The sequence below is a fragment of the Odontomachus brunneus genome, unplaced genomic scaffold (assembly GCF_010583005.1).
Source record: "Odontomachus brunneus isolate Ranch 3 - 2012 unplaced genomic scaffold, Obru_v1 Obru_scaffold_035, whole genome shotgun sequence".
NCBI classification, from domain to species: domain Eukaryota; kingdom Metazoa; phylum Arthropoda; class Insecta; order Hymenoptera; family Formicidae; genus Odontomachus; species Odontomachus brunneus.
The window spans coordinates 789,197-806,460 of NW_022639485.1; the positions used below are offsets into that span (position 1 = coordinate 789,197).

The 17,264-nt window shown below is 35.5% G+C and overlaps 2 protein-coding genes across 3 annotated transcripts in view; one reads left to right on the plus strand and one right to left on the minus strand.

Moving 5' to 3' along the window:
* LOC116843743 overlaps window positions 1-17,264 on the minus strand; it is a 185,929-nt gene that overhangs the window by 91,423 nt on the left and 77,242 nt on the right. For both annotated transcript variants that reach the window (XM_032814456.1, XM_032814457.1), the window contains exons 6-7: window positions 7,357-7,437; window positions 6,965-7,003 (exon numbers count right to left, since the gene is read on the minus strand). In XM_032814456.1, the coding sequence (XP_032670347.1) occupies window positions 6,965-7,003; window positions 7,357-7,437 (120 nt within the window). The remainder of the gene's footprint in view (window positions 1-6,964; window positions 7,004-7,356; window positions 7,438-17,264) is intronic.
* Window positions 8,581-15,322, plus strand: LOC116843747 (short-chain dehydrogenase/reductase family 16C member 6-like). Its single transcript, XM_032814467.1, has 7 exons — window positions 8,581-10,157; window positions 10,275-10,412; window positions 12,245-12,439; window positions 12,609-12,738; window positions 12,811-12,928; window positions 14,871-14,996; window positions 15,190-15,322. Exons 1-7 carry the CDS (start codon window positions 9,999-10,001, stop codon window positions 15,278-15,280), a joined length of 957 nt encoding a protein of 318 aa, XP_032670358.1. The 5' UTR covers window positions 8,581-9,998; the 3' UTR covers window positions 15,281-15,322.

Genomic DNA, 17,264 nt, shown 5'->3' on the forward strand with positions numbered 1-17,264 from the left:
ATTCTTATTCTTTCGGTCTTTAAATACGAATATCTAAACTTTCAATATAAAAAAAAATATATATATATATATTTTTTTTTTTATATTGAAAGTTTAGATATTCGTATTTAAAGACCGAAAGAATAAGAATGTCTAGGATTAGACATGTGTTCGGCCACTTTTACTTTATTTCAATATGCCGATTATTTATATTTATTATTTAGCAATACATACTCATGATAAAAAAAAATTTATTTCCACAAGAAATCTAAGGTAACTCGTAAATATATGGAACAGAGAATTCTCACATTCTCAAGATAAAAAAAATCGTGCACAGAAGCTCTTATTGGTTCTTCACAAATTTAACCTTAGAACCATAATGTGGATAAATTTTATTCAACGCATTTTCATCTGCTAAATTTTCGTAAAAATGGTAAAAATTCAATACTTTTTTTAATTGGTGTAGAAAACATCGAGAAATATGAATCTACTAATGTTTTTACGCGATTCAATAAAGTTAAAAAAGTTATAATGAGAAAATAAAGCATATGTTTCTAAGAACGTAATTTTGGAAGGTTGGTCTGTCTAAATTTTACCCATATTTTCGGGTTAATTTTGATTATATATCAATTCAAGTTATTTATATTCTTGAAAATTCTTCTCGCATACCAATTATGAGACGTCTCGGCAGTCAACGTATTAACGAGCGTCGCGATAAGAGGAGATCGCGTGGCTTTCTCGAAGTGGGAACTTAATTTTCCAAAGTGACGCGGAATAATAGTAAAGGTATCACGATCGCGATTGCGCGCCGGTGAATAATGATACCGATGACGAGGAGAACCGTGTACGCTTACTCTGAATCCAGTTTCTTTATCGTGGAGGGACTTTCTTAACGTAGCCGTTGGCAGCAGGAGAAAAGCCGCCACCATCATATAATAGATTACGCTTATGTTGGATCGAATGACTGACGGCAAGATCAAAAAGTCTATCTTGTAGAATGGAAACCGGCCGACAGTCAGCTACAAAGGAGCGCGTTCTTATTCAACTGTCCTCAATTAATATCCGCGATTTTTAAAGCACTTCTACCTTGAAACAGCAATATCTCAAACGCGTGAGTAAAGGTATTATTAATCAAGAAAAATAGAATAAAATATTTTCTATATTAGACTATACGACCTCGCACAAGCCGCGTGATTAAGTGAATATTATAATTGTTTCATACAAGGAGAAAATGTTGTAATAAAAATTACAAAAACTGTCATAATCTCGAGCCATACATACAGAGAAATTGCTATATGTTCGCTTCAAAACACTATATATGTTTTTGACTTTTTTACTATAAAAATTACTGCAATTACTTGAATGTTTCTTTTTTCATATAATATACCAGATCGTCAGATTTACTATCTCTATTTATGCCAATATTTCAGTATAGTGCAGCTTTACGAAAAAGAACATTGCAGAAAGATGTATAATTTCAACAGAATTGATGCTACAATATTTCCTCCGTGTATGATCATAAGAAGTGCTTAAGTAGATAAACGTGAGGTTTCTGATCATTTACGTCATCGGCGACCTTCGGTAGCGTCGGATCAGTCCACATCTCTACGAAGGTTCTTTCAATCGCGAGTTGCAGAGTCATGAAGCCGCTCGACAGGTACGGATCTCGACAGTGAAAAGCAGGTGAGCATGAATAATTCATCGCAACCATATTTCTTTATTAATACTGTTTTCAAAGTCAGACTAAATGAATCTATTCTGCACGCACTAGCGACAATAAAGTCTAGACAGACAATAAAGTCAAGCGGCAGTAATTTATGAGAAAGCAAGGAAGGCACACATGTGCGGGATATCGCTAAGTTTGGAGTTGAAATTATCGTACACGCACGAGCTGCTATTTTGCGTAAGACTCGTTCGAAGTACCTTTACAGGCGGGCTCTTCCTCGTGCATCATAATCATTCGATTCTCACCGATTTCCGAAGAGCGTATCTTGTATTTCAGAGTTTCCGGCTTACCCGACGCGTGCTTGTCGACTTCGAATATCGCCCATAATACTTTGGAGGTATCGTTCCTCGTGTAACGCAAATGCACGAGACTGATCTCACTGTCGGCTGCTTGAACTGTAAAAAATGACCGATGTTTCGGTTTGCTCCTCTCTTTTTTTCTTGCGGTTCAGAATACGCGTTATCTTACTATTCGTGTCAAGCGTTTGCGAGACTTTCGACATCAACTCGTCGACAAACGCGTCTCTCGGCGAATACCAGCACTGCACATCGGCCGGCAATTTCGCCAATATATCGTCCTGACTATATAAATCTACATCCTTTGTGCAAAATATAAAGAACGTAATGTATATACATACAATTGCCAAAATTATCGATAATTTGTCGAGGTAATTTTATTTTCGCGTCTATTAAATAGCATGTTATCACTGATATATTAGAACATTGGCACATTGATATATTATATTGCGTGCTAATATGCCAAATATTACTAAATAAAGCGTAAAAAGGTATGATAAATATTATGCACTGACATGCATGTATGCATTTTAATAATGAAATGTCAGACACGATGGTTTTATGTGGAGTTGAAATTATGTGTAATTTTAGTAGTAGTTGAAGAATAAAGGATAAAAGCCGAGATACCTGGAAGAGATACCTTGAAAAATAATTCGAGGTAGAAAAATATCAGAAATGCAAATCTTACTGAAGATAATAATAAAGTCGCTCAGCAGAGTTACGTAATGAAAGAACGAGCACAAACATCCGATCTGTATGACTTTGTAATTATCACTTAGATTACCTGCGAACGAAGAACGCTCGGCTCAAACATCAAACGTATTTGCACTGAAAAGATAACGGCTATAATGATTTCCAGCGCGGTAATTATCGGGCTGTGTAGCCGCATTAGCACGGCTTTCCACATAAGAATCCGCCATCTCGTCCAGAATCTCTTGAATTTCGGGTGCTCAACGATCTTTCTCACTCGATGCATCTCCTCCTTCTACCAACGAGATATTATTTATCGCGCTGAGTGGCTGAGTAGCGATCGACTTCGCGGTCTATTTAGCACGAAGAGGAAGCGAGATAAACGAGAGGCAAAGTAGCAGCGTGTTTCGCGACGAAGCTGCGGGAACATGACATCTCGCGACAGCGAAAAACAAAGTAAACGAGCTCATTTTGAACTTAAGGTGGGCGTACATCGAGCGAAAAAACAACGAACGAACAGTGAAAGTCCAGGGCTGTATTTTTGACGCGTATTCAGAATGTTAAGGGATGCCGCCGAAGCAAGCGACGAACTTGATAAGCGTCGATAACGTACCCTGAGGGAAAAATTACCTTAAAATCAACAAATATTTCTTTGATGAGTGCCATTAACATACTTATTTAAATCTAAATTCTCTTTATTTAAATCAAATATTGTTTACTTAAATCAGGTAAACAATATTTAATTTAAATAAAGAGAATTTAGATTTAAATAAATATATTAATAGCGCCCATCAAAGAAATATTTGTTGATTTTAAGGTAATTTTTCCCTCAGTGTAGAGCGATCACCAAAGTAGAAAACGTTATCATCATTTACCGACGATATCGAATTTATGTACACATAGATACTTATGGAATAAAGACGATCGTCAAATAGGCGCTAACAGGATACCGCTATCATCTTTTCACAGACGTTATGCAAGGGTGTGTGCTACGTTGTCCTTTCAATTTTCTCACACATAGGTAGACGTTACGTAAATATGAATATTGGCCACGTTGCCGAAATTTGCATTCTCTTCAAAATAGGCTCTTGCTACTTTTCTGATGAATTCTTCAAACCGCTTGTGTACTGAATGCATCAAAGAGTTTTTAGAGAAGTTGTAGGCGCAAGCATAATTTTTTGAAAAATACGTTACCTATTATTTGAGTTTTCAATATAATTAGTAACGGTAATTTGAGATATCATTTTCATTTCGCACTGACCAATGTTATACTTTATTTTCGCACGTAATTTTATCATATAAATTGGAGCAGTCAGTACGCTATAATTTTTGAGAAATGAAATTGTGTCACGATAGCAATAGTTCCACATCGTTTTCATTCTTGAGGCAGGAATGCCTTATTTCATTTATGCCTGTACCTTTACTATACAAAAACATTTTAAATTTGGTCAAGTCAACACAAAGTAAAATTTAAGATCATCTTCAGTCTTAAGATGTCTTAAGATGTCATGAATCAATCACAGGGCCATATTCGCATCTTAAGACATTACTTAAGACGGTCTTGAAATAAGATTCGACTATGAATACCGGCCTATATGACCTAACTAACCTGCAGTAACATGACCAACTTTCGGCCAATGCGCGAGAATCCGACATTTCTACAAAGTTGAATCTAACGTTATGAACGCGATTTTGGGCTATTGGAAAATTATTTTCAAGATTCTGGGCGTGTTACTGAAAGAGTAGAGTGACATTAAGGCGCATTGTCATCCAAGAGATGATGCAGAGCGAAATACGCACACTTCACGTCATTTTCGAAAATATCCCTTTGCAAACGCGAAAATTTCTTTAAGAAACTTTAACATTTCGATTCGAGTCTTGGCTTAATAATTTAATTTGTTGTCTCTAATTTGTCGAAATTTAATTTGTCGTCTTGTCAAAAACAAACGCGTATGCGTAAGAAAATATCTCTGAAGAGATAGTATGTCGTATATAATACGACATAACAAGTCATAAAGTATATTGATCGAATAATATATGTATATAGAACATATATAGAGTATATATAAAACATATATAGAGCATAAAAGAATCATATATAACATATACAGAGCACATAAATATAACATGTTGAAATATATTAGTTTAATGTATCATCAAGAAATAATCCGACGAGAAGGAAGCCTGCCGAGTCGAAATTTCAATTGGCCATTGTTATGTAAGAATAATCCAATTAAAAAAATTATAAGCTTTTATCAGTGGATACTCCATTCACATCTTTTTAATCCAAACAAAAAAAATTCATGTCTTACAGATGCTTGAAATGGATTAAGAAACAGTTTTTTTATTTTTTACCAGTTGCGTCTTTTTTTAAAGATTGAACTAGTCAGTACTCTTAAAATAAATAAAGAAATGAAAATGCTCTTAAAATAAATAAAGAAATGAAAATGCTTGACTCGTTGAACTATTGCGGAAATCTCAGAGCTAAATTTTTTAGTTGGATCATTCTTACGTAACTTCGGCGAATTGCAAATTCCAATTCTTACTTTATTTCCCATCGGACCCAATGCGATTTACATCTACATGCATGCAATCTACGTAAAGTGACGCTTTGTGTCTACTATATCAGCGTCTAAATTGAGCGCTTACCATTGTGCGTCGTCCCACGGTGTCCAGGGTCCACCAGCCATCCTGTCGCTTCATCTGATATTGCAATGGTCCTACGTCGCCTGTAATTCACTCCCGATCGCGGTAATCTAACGGAGGTTTCACGAAAAATCCCGTCTCTTTTGGGGGATAAACTCCGAGTTGCGAATTGCGTATGAAATATCGCGAACTGCGTCTTCGAGGAAATATCGGTCTTTCGGAAAAATGACGAGTATATGCGACGAATTCAGCAACGAGTTGTAGTATCACTTTGATACACACACGACGCGAATCGCTTACGAAGAAAACGGAATTCGCGAGCGAAGGGAACACGCGACGCGAATCGAAGGCCGATCTCGCGAAATTTTTCGACGCGTGGGTGAAGTAATCTGTGCGAAATTCTCATGCACGACACGAAATATCTCTAATATAACGTTTCGATGGTGCAGTGTAGTAGGCTGCGATACAGCTCCGCAATACTTTTGCGGAGACAATTCCGCAATGTTTTTGCATATAACAATTCCGCAATATTTTTGCGAAGACAATTCCGCAATGCTTTTGCGAATAACAACTCCGCAATATTTCTGCGAAGTTCGCTCGCGACTCTTCCGTATATACGATCCGATAAAATTCGGTACAAATCTATCAAATTAATAACTGCGAACGCGAGCGTGAATAAAAAATCAAAAACTATGAAAATTGTGACGGTAGAGATAAATATTCTATTCAAAATTCACGCGAAAAAATGTTACCGCGTGAGACGTCTGTCTTCGTTTGATGGAACTTATCGTGTGCCGCGTAAGTAAACAAACTGCTCGCATGTCTGACTTGTGTATTAATACATTGCGTTTTTCGTGAGGGATCAACGCTCGTTGGCATTGTTTCTATTGTGTCCCGCGTTAGGAAACTAACTCTAAGTGAAAAATTAAAACCTGAAAATTTTCCGACCATCGTGAAATTAATTTTGTAAGCAATTTATATAATTACGTTAAATCGCTTCGCGCAAGTGCCGCACGATATCGAATATTACTTAATAATGAAGCACGAATATGAAGCACGAATATCTATTTTATGAAGTACAATCGCGATTCAAACTCACGTGAGAAAGAAAATTGAGAAAATTAACGACCGGCGGAAGATCTATGACGCGGGTGATGTAATTGCGCATTTTCTGTGACGCAATTTCTTTGCGTGTTGGTGCATTGCTCGAGACACCAGAAAGATCGCATTTAATAAAACTGAATAATTTTACAAAATTTTGAATATTTAGAGCGTATACTCAATACTTTAAGTATCTATCAGATAGTGTTGGGATTTGATTAATCAAAATTTTTTCCGACAAAAATCGTCGACCAATCAATAATGTAAGTTAATCAATTAATAAATATATATACATTGAGAGAAAACTACTTGAAAATTTATTTGTCAAATTTATGTAGAATATGCATTATTAAATTATTCTTTAAAAAAACAATCTTTCAAATGTTTCGAGCAAGGTGCTTTTTATTGGACGGCACATACGCATACTACAATTACAGCAAAGTAAATCGCATTGATTCATGAACATGCACTACATCGAAAGACTTTTTGTCTTTCTATTATCAATATGTTTCTTGTTTTAACTCACCGAATTGCTGATCAGGACAGTCACGTTCTGCTTTTGTTTCTGAAACAGAAAAATGCCATTTCGCCGATTAGATTCGTGCATTGATGTCGATTTGAGTGAAGAAGTTTGAAAGATTAAAAAAAAATAAGCGCGATATTTTTCACGTTGGGAAAATTTTTCGGAATACGTTCACACTAAAATATTCCACTTTCTTTTTTCTCGACGTTGCAAATAAATCTTTTAGTCTTAAAATCAACATTTTTCAAGTGGCGATGTTACCTAGAAAAATTCTCCCCGCGTGTAATTACAATTTAACGCGATTTTTGACTCAATTCAAATTATCTCAATTTTGAGCAACAAAATTAGCAGTCTTGTCGGATTTCTAATTATAAATGATAATTAGTGATGCTCACCTTCGAGTAGACCCCGCTCGGCTCGAGCCGGATCCTCCGGCGCAGCAGCCCCTTAAAGTCGGCTGGTCGCTTGCTTCGTCTCTGCAACAGAAAGTAAATTTAATTTAGTATTAATTAATAATTTAGTAATTTACTATCAAGTAGTTACATGCGACAGCAAGATGAGGAAGAGAAATTGTCGTAACGACTCGAGTTCCTTTCCAATGCGTAATAAAAATAAATAAATGAACCGAATGAAGAAGTAATAATACCCAATTAAATAATGGATGATGATGATAATATCTGATCAACATTGAGGAACTGAATCGCGACGTTTCTCTTTCTAACAAGTAAATGAAACGCGTAAAAAGGTAAATGAAATGCGGTAGTTACCCGCCGCGTTAAAGCCCGCAACACCTGCTCGCGTGATAAATACGCGTCTTGATGTGTCTTAATTATCGTCTTAATTGTCACGGAGTCAAAACGCGGTATTAAAAATCGGCGCGGAATAATTTAGAAAATAACGCGGCAGCTCCTGATGTACTCGTCTCGACGGTTGATAGTGTTATGGTGTGACGCTTGAGCATGTGTTCAAGCACGCGTGTTTACATGATCCGACAGCGCGCCCCCCGAAGCGCCGTTGAGTCTCGCCCTAGCGAGACCGTTACGATGGCTTGTTTATCTAGACTTTGTTCAGCCTAAAGTTTTTGTTAGAGCTGTTACATAGGTATTGTTATTATCGATTATTCGATCAGCATTATTTCGTTATCCACTCGCGGACATTATCACACGATTGTCGAGCAGATATTATTAACACTATCATTTAATATTCGAGTATTATTACTTCTTTATTCGATTCTTACTCAATTTATTCGGTTATCATTTAATTACTGCTATTACGCGTAGGAAAGCAACTCGGGCGTGCCGTTACGACGATTTCTTTACGATTTTTTCGTCTATTCGTCTAGCGAATTTTTCGCTTTACTTTATCATAGTTGTCGGAAAATTTAAACGTATATAATCATAAATTTCTTGCAAACTTTTCGTATCCTTTTTTGCATCGAAACTAAATTCTGAGAGTGTAGTAGTGATCTTTGAAATTTTCCTGATTGGAGCATCCACAGTTTCGATATGTACAACCTGCAGAATATTTGCATTAAACAAATATTGCACTAACTGACAGCTCAAAATTTAAATTTAAACATTTTTTTCATTTTTATCACATATTGAGCAATGTTCCAATTTATTTTTGCATGCACTTTTGTTGTGTAAAAGCGTTTGTAATTCTGTGCAAGCAACAAGACGTAAACTTTGCAGAAAAAAAATCAATGTTATGTCGGTAAAGTTTTCATGTCCAGCATTCCCTTAAGCACGCCCTTTTTATTTTAAGTTCCGTTTTTCTTATACAAACATCTGGTGTAAGGTTGTCTAATTTAAGAATCAGAAAGACGTAACGAAAGTTACTACCACTATGTATTTTTTTCTGAATATCATAATTTACTCGTAAACGTTCAATCCTGGCTTGAACACTTTCGAAACGCAACTGATGTCCGATGAGAGAATTTATTTTCTGGAAATTATTCAAAACCAAAGTCTCTCATTGGATATTTATTAAGTTCTAAAATATCGAAAATAAATGTAATATAAGCAAGGTGAACGTGAATCTATAATAAAGTCTATTCCTTTCAGCTGAACTAGATTGAAGTTTTTGCTTTTATAAAGAGGGGAGTTAAAAAAATGTATAACCTAGCATTGAAGCAGGGAAAGGAATAAAGTTCTAATGCAGCGCGCTAACTTAGAATAGAGGTCGTGTTCTTGGCGTAATATGAACGTGTAAAGTACATTACATTATCATGAAAAATAACAGAGTATACATCGCATAGAAAATGCGTAAACAATCCACATAAACGTAATCTTGAATCTACGGCACAACCTGTTGGTGGCTAAAATCGTTCTGAAAGTGAGTATCTTCCGGACCGTAACAGCGAAAGTTCGTTTTTTCTTCGTGCGTTTCGTGTATACCCATCTTTACATGAATGCGCAGAAGAATAGGATCGGTATCGTAAACATATGAATACCATGGCTGACATCAGTCGAGTCAATGACAACGAAATCACGTTTGACAGCTCCTCAAGAGAGAACTCGAACGAAGCCGTTAACAAAGTTTCGCCGCGGAAAGAAAAGTGATCCTCGCACATTACAGTCGACGGAGGCTTGCGTCATTAAATCGCGGTGCGTATGCGAGATTTACGTGCTAATTTTTTCTCCCCTTTTCTTTAATCCCTCCGCTTCTGCGTTTCCATACTCGCGCGCGACGTTGATGTTCCGTGTACTTTCTAGAGTGCCTCGAGAGATCACGATTGTCACTATTAAGACACGCTTTATTGCTCCGCGAGGGACAACTTTCCGTCTTTTATTGCGCGGTTTATATGTGAAATTTTAGATTGACGACGTGAAAATCACAGGACAGTTGATGACGCGAGAATCGCGGGCGCGATTACACGAAATTACGGGCGTCACGTTTGTGGATAGGCTGCAAAGGTATTCAGAGACTCGCTGAGACGGCGAACTGTTGAAGCTAAAACAAGGATTATCTTATCTCCTAACAACGGATCTCGTTTATTGTCGGACTTGACAAGTCAAAGTATTAGTACTTTCGAGAGATGAGAAATATTCGACATATCTTCAGAGATATCAAATTGTCGAGACTGTTTCTGGAGCTGCCTCTTTTGTCGATGAAGATAAGCCTAGCGATGATAATCGCGACTTTCAGAACGATTGTGCCGCGCTCCATGAAACGTTTGCTTGGAGAAACCGTTCTCGTAAGTTCTGCTTCTCAACGAAGCGAGCGAAAACGAGCCGCGATGGCTTGAAACTTCCGAATTGTTGCGCGTACACGAATACGCGAGTGTAAATTATTTAACAAACATCAAAATTAGATCACCGGGGCTGGTCACGGTGTTGGCCGCGAGTTAGCCATCCAGTTATCCTTGATGGGTTGCATAATTATTTGTTGGGACGTCGACGTCGATAACAACCGATCAACCATGAGAGCTGTATCGAAAAACGGCGGAGAAGTAAACAAGTGTTAATTTGAGTCGAGTTATAACAAATAATCTTAATAATGATGGAACGACATTTATTTTCGTTCCCAAAGATATTCAAAAGAATCGACGTTTCTTACAAATAAATCTAACTAAAAGGTTAGATACACTCCGATTTCTTTTTAATTTGGCACAAATATAGAAGTGCAAAAAATATTTAGGTCATATATTTTCATTTTAGTCCACTTTGAGTTTCACGGGCAGTGAAACAAAAATGCAACAAAAATTCATAAGAAATAAAATTGAATACAAGATATAGTTAAATAATTTTAACAAAATCGGTATGAGATACAAATCATTCTAAATTTCTTTAGCCGAGATTCCAACCGAAATATTTTAAATCTATGTTAAATTAGTAAAAAAATGATTCGAATCTCGGCCAAACTGAGAGAGAGAAATCCGACAATTTTAATTAAAATTTTAACAAAATCGGCATAGCTGAGACACGAACCATTCTAAATTTCTTTAGCCGAGATTCCAACCGAAATATTTTAAATCTATGTTAAATTAGTAAAAAAATGATTCGAATCTCGGCCAAACTGAGAGAGAGAAATCCGACAATTTTAATTAAAATTTTAACAAAATCGGCATAGCTGAGACACGAACCATTCTAAATTTCTTTAGCCGAGATTCCAACCGAAATATTTTAAATCTATGTTAAATTAGTAAAAAAATGATTCGAATCTCGGCCAAACTGAGAGAGAGAAATCCGACAATTTTAATTAAAATTTTAACAAAATCGGCATAGCTGAGACACGAACCATTCTAAATTTCTTTAGCCGAGATTCCAACCGAAATATTTTAAATCTATGTTAAATTAGTAAAAAAATGATTCGAATCTCGGCCAAACTGAGAGAGAGAAATCCGACAATTTTAATTAAAATTTTAACAAAATCGGCATAGCTGAGACACGAACCATTCTAAATTTCTTTAGCCGAGATTCCAACCGAAATATTTTAAATCTATGTTAAATTAGTAAAAAAATGATTCGAATCTCGGCCAAACTGAGAGAGAGAAATCCGACAATTTTAATTAAAATTTTAACAAAATCGGCATAGCTGAGACACGAACCATTCTAAATTTCTTTAGCCGAGATTCCAACCGAAATATTTTAAATCTATGCTAAATTAGTTAAAAATGGTTTGAATCTCGGCTAAACCGAGAAATTATTTGTATAAGTAATTTTTTTCAATTTTTTACGTTTTGTTTAAACATTTTATTATTTATATAAATAATTGTACACACTTGACCTCATATTCATAATCATAATTCATAATCAGCAAACCAAAAACACCTATATCTTGTATTCAATTTTATTTCTGAGGTATTTTTGTTATACTTGATGATAGGAGTGAGAACATTAAAAAGCTATAAACTGCCCGCGAAACTTAAAGTGACCAAAATGAAAAAATATGACCTAAATATATTTTTTTGTATTTCTGGCCAAATTAGAAAGAAATCGAAGTGTAACCTTTGGGTAGTTTTACTTGTTAGTCGGCGCGAACTCTAATTCTTAATAATGATGAATATATATTTAGGTACTTGTGAAAAATATCTCACACACACATAATAATAAATTTAAGAAAACGAGATAACTTATTTATAGCGCGACTCAATAAATTTTCCAAGAGAACTTACTGATTTATATTATATAAATATTTAATAATGTATCATGTATGTGTTAGTAGTTGATTTAATATTAAAACTAATCCCAGTTTTTACAAAGAAAGGTCATTTCTTTGTGAGAGAGGAACGGTCACGAGTGCTATTACAGAGAGAAAGGCATGACATAACTGTGTTCTTAGGTTTACGGCTTTGTGGTCGACGTCTCAAAAAGATTGGAAATACGAGAGACAGTGAGATTGATGAGAAAACTCGACCTGCCGGATGTGACGATACTCATCAATAACGCGGCCGTGTTGTATCATAAGCCATTTTTAAATTGCGACATGGACGACGTTGAGAAGACATTCAATGTCAACGTGTTCTCAAATTTCTGGGTATGCGTTCAAAAAGAAAACAGTTCATAGAGTCCATAAATTTTATAGATTATATATCTATAAACAAATCATAAATGTAAAATATGTTCACAAATATGAATATTCATAAGTATGAAAAATTCATAGAGCAAAGGAGAAGCAGGTTTTACGATGTTTTGGATTTAAATAGACAATAGAAGCATTCCTGCCTATGATGTTACAAAGAGGAAGCGGACACATAGTGGCAATGAGTAGCATGTGCGGCATTTACGGTGTGTCGCAGAAAGTGGCGTACTGTTCGTCCAAGTTCGCCGTGAGAGGTACTTTTCATCGGTACACTACGATTTGTTCGCGATATGTATTTTTCATGAAACATTCAACTTTCTCTCGAGGTCTCATGGAGGCTCTTCAGGACGAAATTCGTTTCAACGAGAAAAAAACCAACATTCATTTTACGACAATTTATCCATTTTATATCGACACGGGATTAGCAAAGGATCCTAAATACAGGTGAAATTTATTAAATAAATTAAAAAAAGATACAAACTTGCGTTATATTAGAAAAGGCTATTTTATAGCGAAAGAATTAGTTCTTCGAAGTTACGCTGACGTAGTATTTTCTCCTCTTCTTAATAAGTACATTCCCGAGATTTTAAGCCGTTTGTTCTAATATTTTCTGCATTCAAGTGATGATAAATGCTGCGTTTTATAAGAAGTTACGGCGATGAATGCGTGAGTTTGACCATAATCGCGGTTATTGCACTCGGTAATTATGTTGGTCGTGTGACTAATTACTGTATCTTCTAACGAGCGTGTATCGCAACTACCATGTTCGTGCTGATACTTTCCGGCGTGGATACTTTAAGCGTGGTAATTTGCACGCGAACATCGTGCTTGTAAGCCGAACGTAACTCTTACGAAATTTAATATGACGCAAATGCAATCGAGTGCAATTATTTGACACGCAATGACAAGTTGGACGGTGTGGATCGTGAGATAAAAGTAATTAGAAATCAAAACTGTATATCCACTTGACGATTTAATCGTAGCTGACAATTTCTCATTTCCGTACATTAGAAATCGTCAATTTCAATTAATGTCAGTAGTTTCACATTTTCAAAGTTCTCTCCCGTTTAAGGCTCCTGGGGAGTTTAAGACTCCTGGGGAGTCGCATCATCCATCTCTTTTTAATGACGTCAGAAGCGAGAAAACGCATGCTAAAAATTCTTGCAAAATGCGTCGAGATAAACAGATATATTTACAAAACGATATTTGCGATCGATTAAATACACCTCTAAAATACTCCGTATACTTTCGTTTTGTTCTAAAAATCAATAGATAATTGGAAAATTAATATGACAAGATAATAAGGAAATTAGGTTAGAAAAGACGGTTGCACGTCACATTTATTTTATAATTATCCGTTGATTGTTAGAACAAAAGAAAAATGTACGGAGTATTTTAGAGGTGTACCTAATCGATCGCAAATGTCGTTTTGTGGATACATCTGTTTGTCTCGACATACTTTGCAGGAATTTTTAGCATCCGTTTTCTTGCTTCTGACGTCATTAAAAAAATATGGATGATGCGACTCCCCAGGAGCCTTAATGTCTTTCACGACGGCGTTTCGTTACATCCATCTTATCCCTCATTCGCGTGTTCACACAGAGAGTATCATGTTCTCTTTTCATACGAATTCTTAAGTAATTATTTCCTATAAATTCTTAAATTCTATAAATTCTTAAATTTTGTTATAAATATTAGCTCTTTCAGATATAAATTTTTTGTAATTTTATATCACATACTTTGTAATAGTTTGAAATAGACACGAAGAGAACATCTTATATGTTTTCTTTTCACATAAAAATTTTCTTAAATAATTATTTCATATAAATCCTTCAATTTCTTAGCTTGTTTTTATATAAGTTTTTTTTTCAATTTGATACTGTTTCATAGAGAAAGACTAAAGATTAGAGTTTATCATGCTAAAGAACATATAATAAATGTTATTTGTAAATTAATAAAAATTTATAAAAATTAACAAATTAATGATTTCTTAAACACAGATTTCTCTATTTCCAAGATACAAGTAGTATAAATAAAACGTAGAGATAATAAATGAAGGCAGAGAATGATATGCTTCTTGATTACAGAATTCTATGATAATGTTTACTATAAACTTCTCTCCGTGCAGGCAAAAATTATGCGACACGACGGAGCGTTAGTTAGACGATAATTCTCGAATTTACGATAATTCTCGAATTTACGCTCAAGTTGATTTAATGGCTGCAATCAACGTCAATGGTAACAATCATTAATAAAGCGCGATCGTGCATCAACGCAACGGGAAACTGCCGCGAATAATGATGGTGGTTTGCCCACCTCGGATCGATCGGATCACCTCGAGCGTAAATTCGAGAATCGTCGTCGCGAAAAAGAACCATGATTGCAGATTTCCTTGTATTTTCGGTGCGGTGACGCCCGAGTACGCCGCCCGGGAAGTGATCAAGGCGATACGGAGAAATTATACGGAGCACACGATACCGCGATGCCTCCTTTCCTTAAACGCGATCAACAGGTAATACACGTAACACGTGCGCCACGTGTCGAAAGTCGTGTATCGTGCCTCGCGACATTATCCTTCGTAATCGTTTAACAATAGACTACGCCGTGGCTCAGCGAAGTAATCCGCTGGGATGTTCTCACACTATGGGAAAGTTACGTTACACGATTATAATGTCAAAAGTCGTGATTTTACTTATTGCTTATAGAATCATCCCGGAAAACGCAATGCATCTGATACTGGACTTCTTGGCGGACGTCGGTCGAAAACACGGGGAAAAAAGTATAATGAATCTGTAATACAGTTTTTACTGACTCGGTGAAAGGAATTATACGCGACGAGAATTTTACACGTAGATGTATGTAAATAATTGAGAATTCGATGTGATTTTATGAGATGTTACATAAATAAATTATAAATATAAATGGCAATTTATTTGCATTATAATAAATATTCCTACATCAATATTTGCATTTTTTAGCTGGGGGAATTTCCTTAAGAAAGGTGAGATTGATTTGTAGATTTTTACGCAAAGATAAAAGAAGTGGAATTTATAATTGACATAAAACTTTTTAGAATGGAACATAAGAATAATACATGTAATGGAACATAAGAATAATGCGTGGGAAACGCATGTATGCCTTTGTTTTAAATGAAATCACCGTGCAGCATAAGACTGCTAAAATAGAAATAGAAATACTACGCGAGTCGTTTTCATTGCGGAGAAAGAAATAAGTGCGCCAAGTTTGACAAATTTATTTCTAGCGATGTATATCACGTGGACATGAGAGTTCAGCGAAATTCAATATTGCAGAATAACGATCGAAGTAAGACGACTTATTATTTTGATTATAATCCGATATGTCACTCAGTCTTAATTTTGCATTTTAATATTTAAAATTTCATCAGTTTGTGACGCGTCACCGGTCTGAGATTTTAGCACATTCCGTCTACTCTCAGCGCAAACACTACTCTCTTAAAGTAAATCAGTGAAACATTATTGAAAGCAGTGAATATACACTGATTTGCAGTTATAAGTATAGCACTGAAATGGCTTAGTGCTATAATTATAACTGATGTCAGTGACTATTCGCTGATTCACTTTAAGAGAGTATGTCTGCAATTTATAATCTACCATAAATTTCACAATTAAAAATTCATCTACTTCGTAAAATAATTACTTACTCCTTTGCAAGTCGAGATTTGGCGAGCAACAGTGGATGCAGCGGATGCTATTTTCGTCATGGTGTGCGCGACCAAGCAAAGTCAAGAGGGTGACCTTGACTTTGCTTGGTAGTGGAAACCGGCTCAAAGGATTGCGCGGCTGAGCAAGTTGCTTTTTATGCTTTCATTTTCTTCTTGAAAGCGAACACTGGGTGATGTGCAGCGAATACTCGACGTCATCGTTCGACATCGGACTTTGAAACTCTACCGAAAGATGTAATGTTCTAAAGCTATCAGCTACGATAAAATAATTTTGTTACTATTATAATATCATAAGACATAACAACAAAAGTATCAGCGACTCAACAAAAGTATTGCTCTAACACAGTCACAAATCAATTATTAGAATTATGACATTTTTAGATGAAAAGAATTTAGAAAGAATACTTCTCGCAATGCAGCACTGCAAGATCCATTTTTACACGATGTTCTGCGAAGAAAGAACTATTTATCTGAAATGTTTCTCATATTTACTGATTCAATAATACATGTCTGTTTGATATTCATCATTAAGTACTAAACAGCGATAAAACGCTTCGTTGAAACTTAAGACCATTTAGGAAAACGCATTTGATATTACCGCGATGCTAGTTTGACTATTCCAAAGTTATTTTATATTTTAAAATAAAATTAGCAACGCAAATAACGGTGATAAATTAATTATGAGTGACTTAAATTAATACGGTGATAAATTAATTATGAGTACACAATAAATCAGATTCCACAATTTAGAAATGTAGAAATGTGCGAAGAGCATTACGAATTCGTATATCAATATTCATCTAGATTCACAATCGTGAAAGGGACATTACAAGCTAATATTCTACAATTAGAATATCCTTCAGTAACAAATACGCAAAAATTAGAATGTCCTTCAGTAACAAATGCGAACTAAAACGGATAAACAATTTTATACGTGTAATTTATCCATCATTCCTATGAGTCGGATGTCGAGACGCTTAGAAAATTGCACTTGAATTCAAAATGCGGTTAAAACGATCGGTGTAGCGTTTCGAAATTACGTCATTTTGAGACGCGAAGTCGCGCGGCTCACTTATT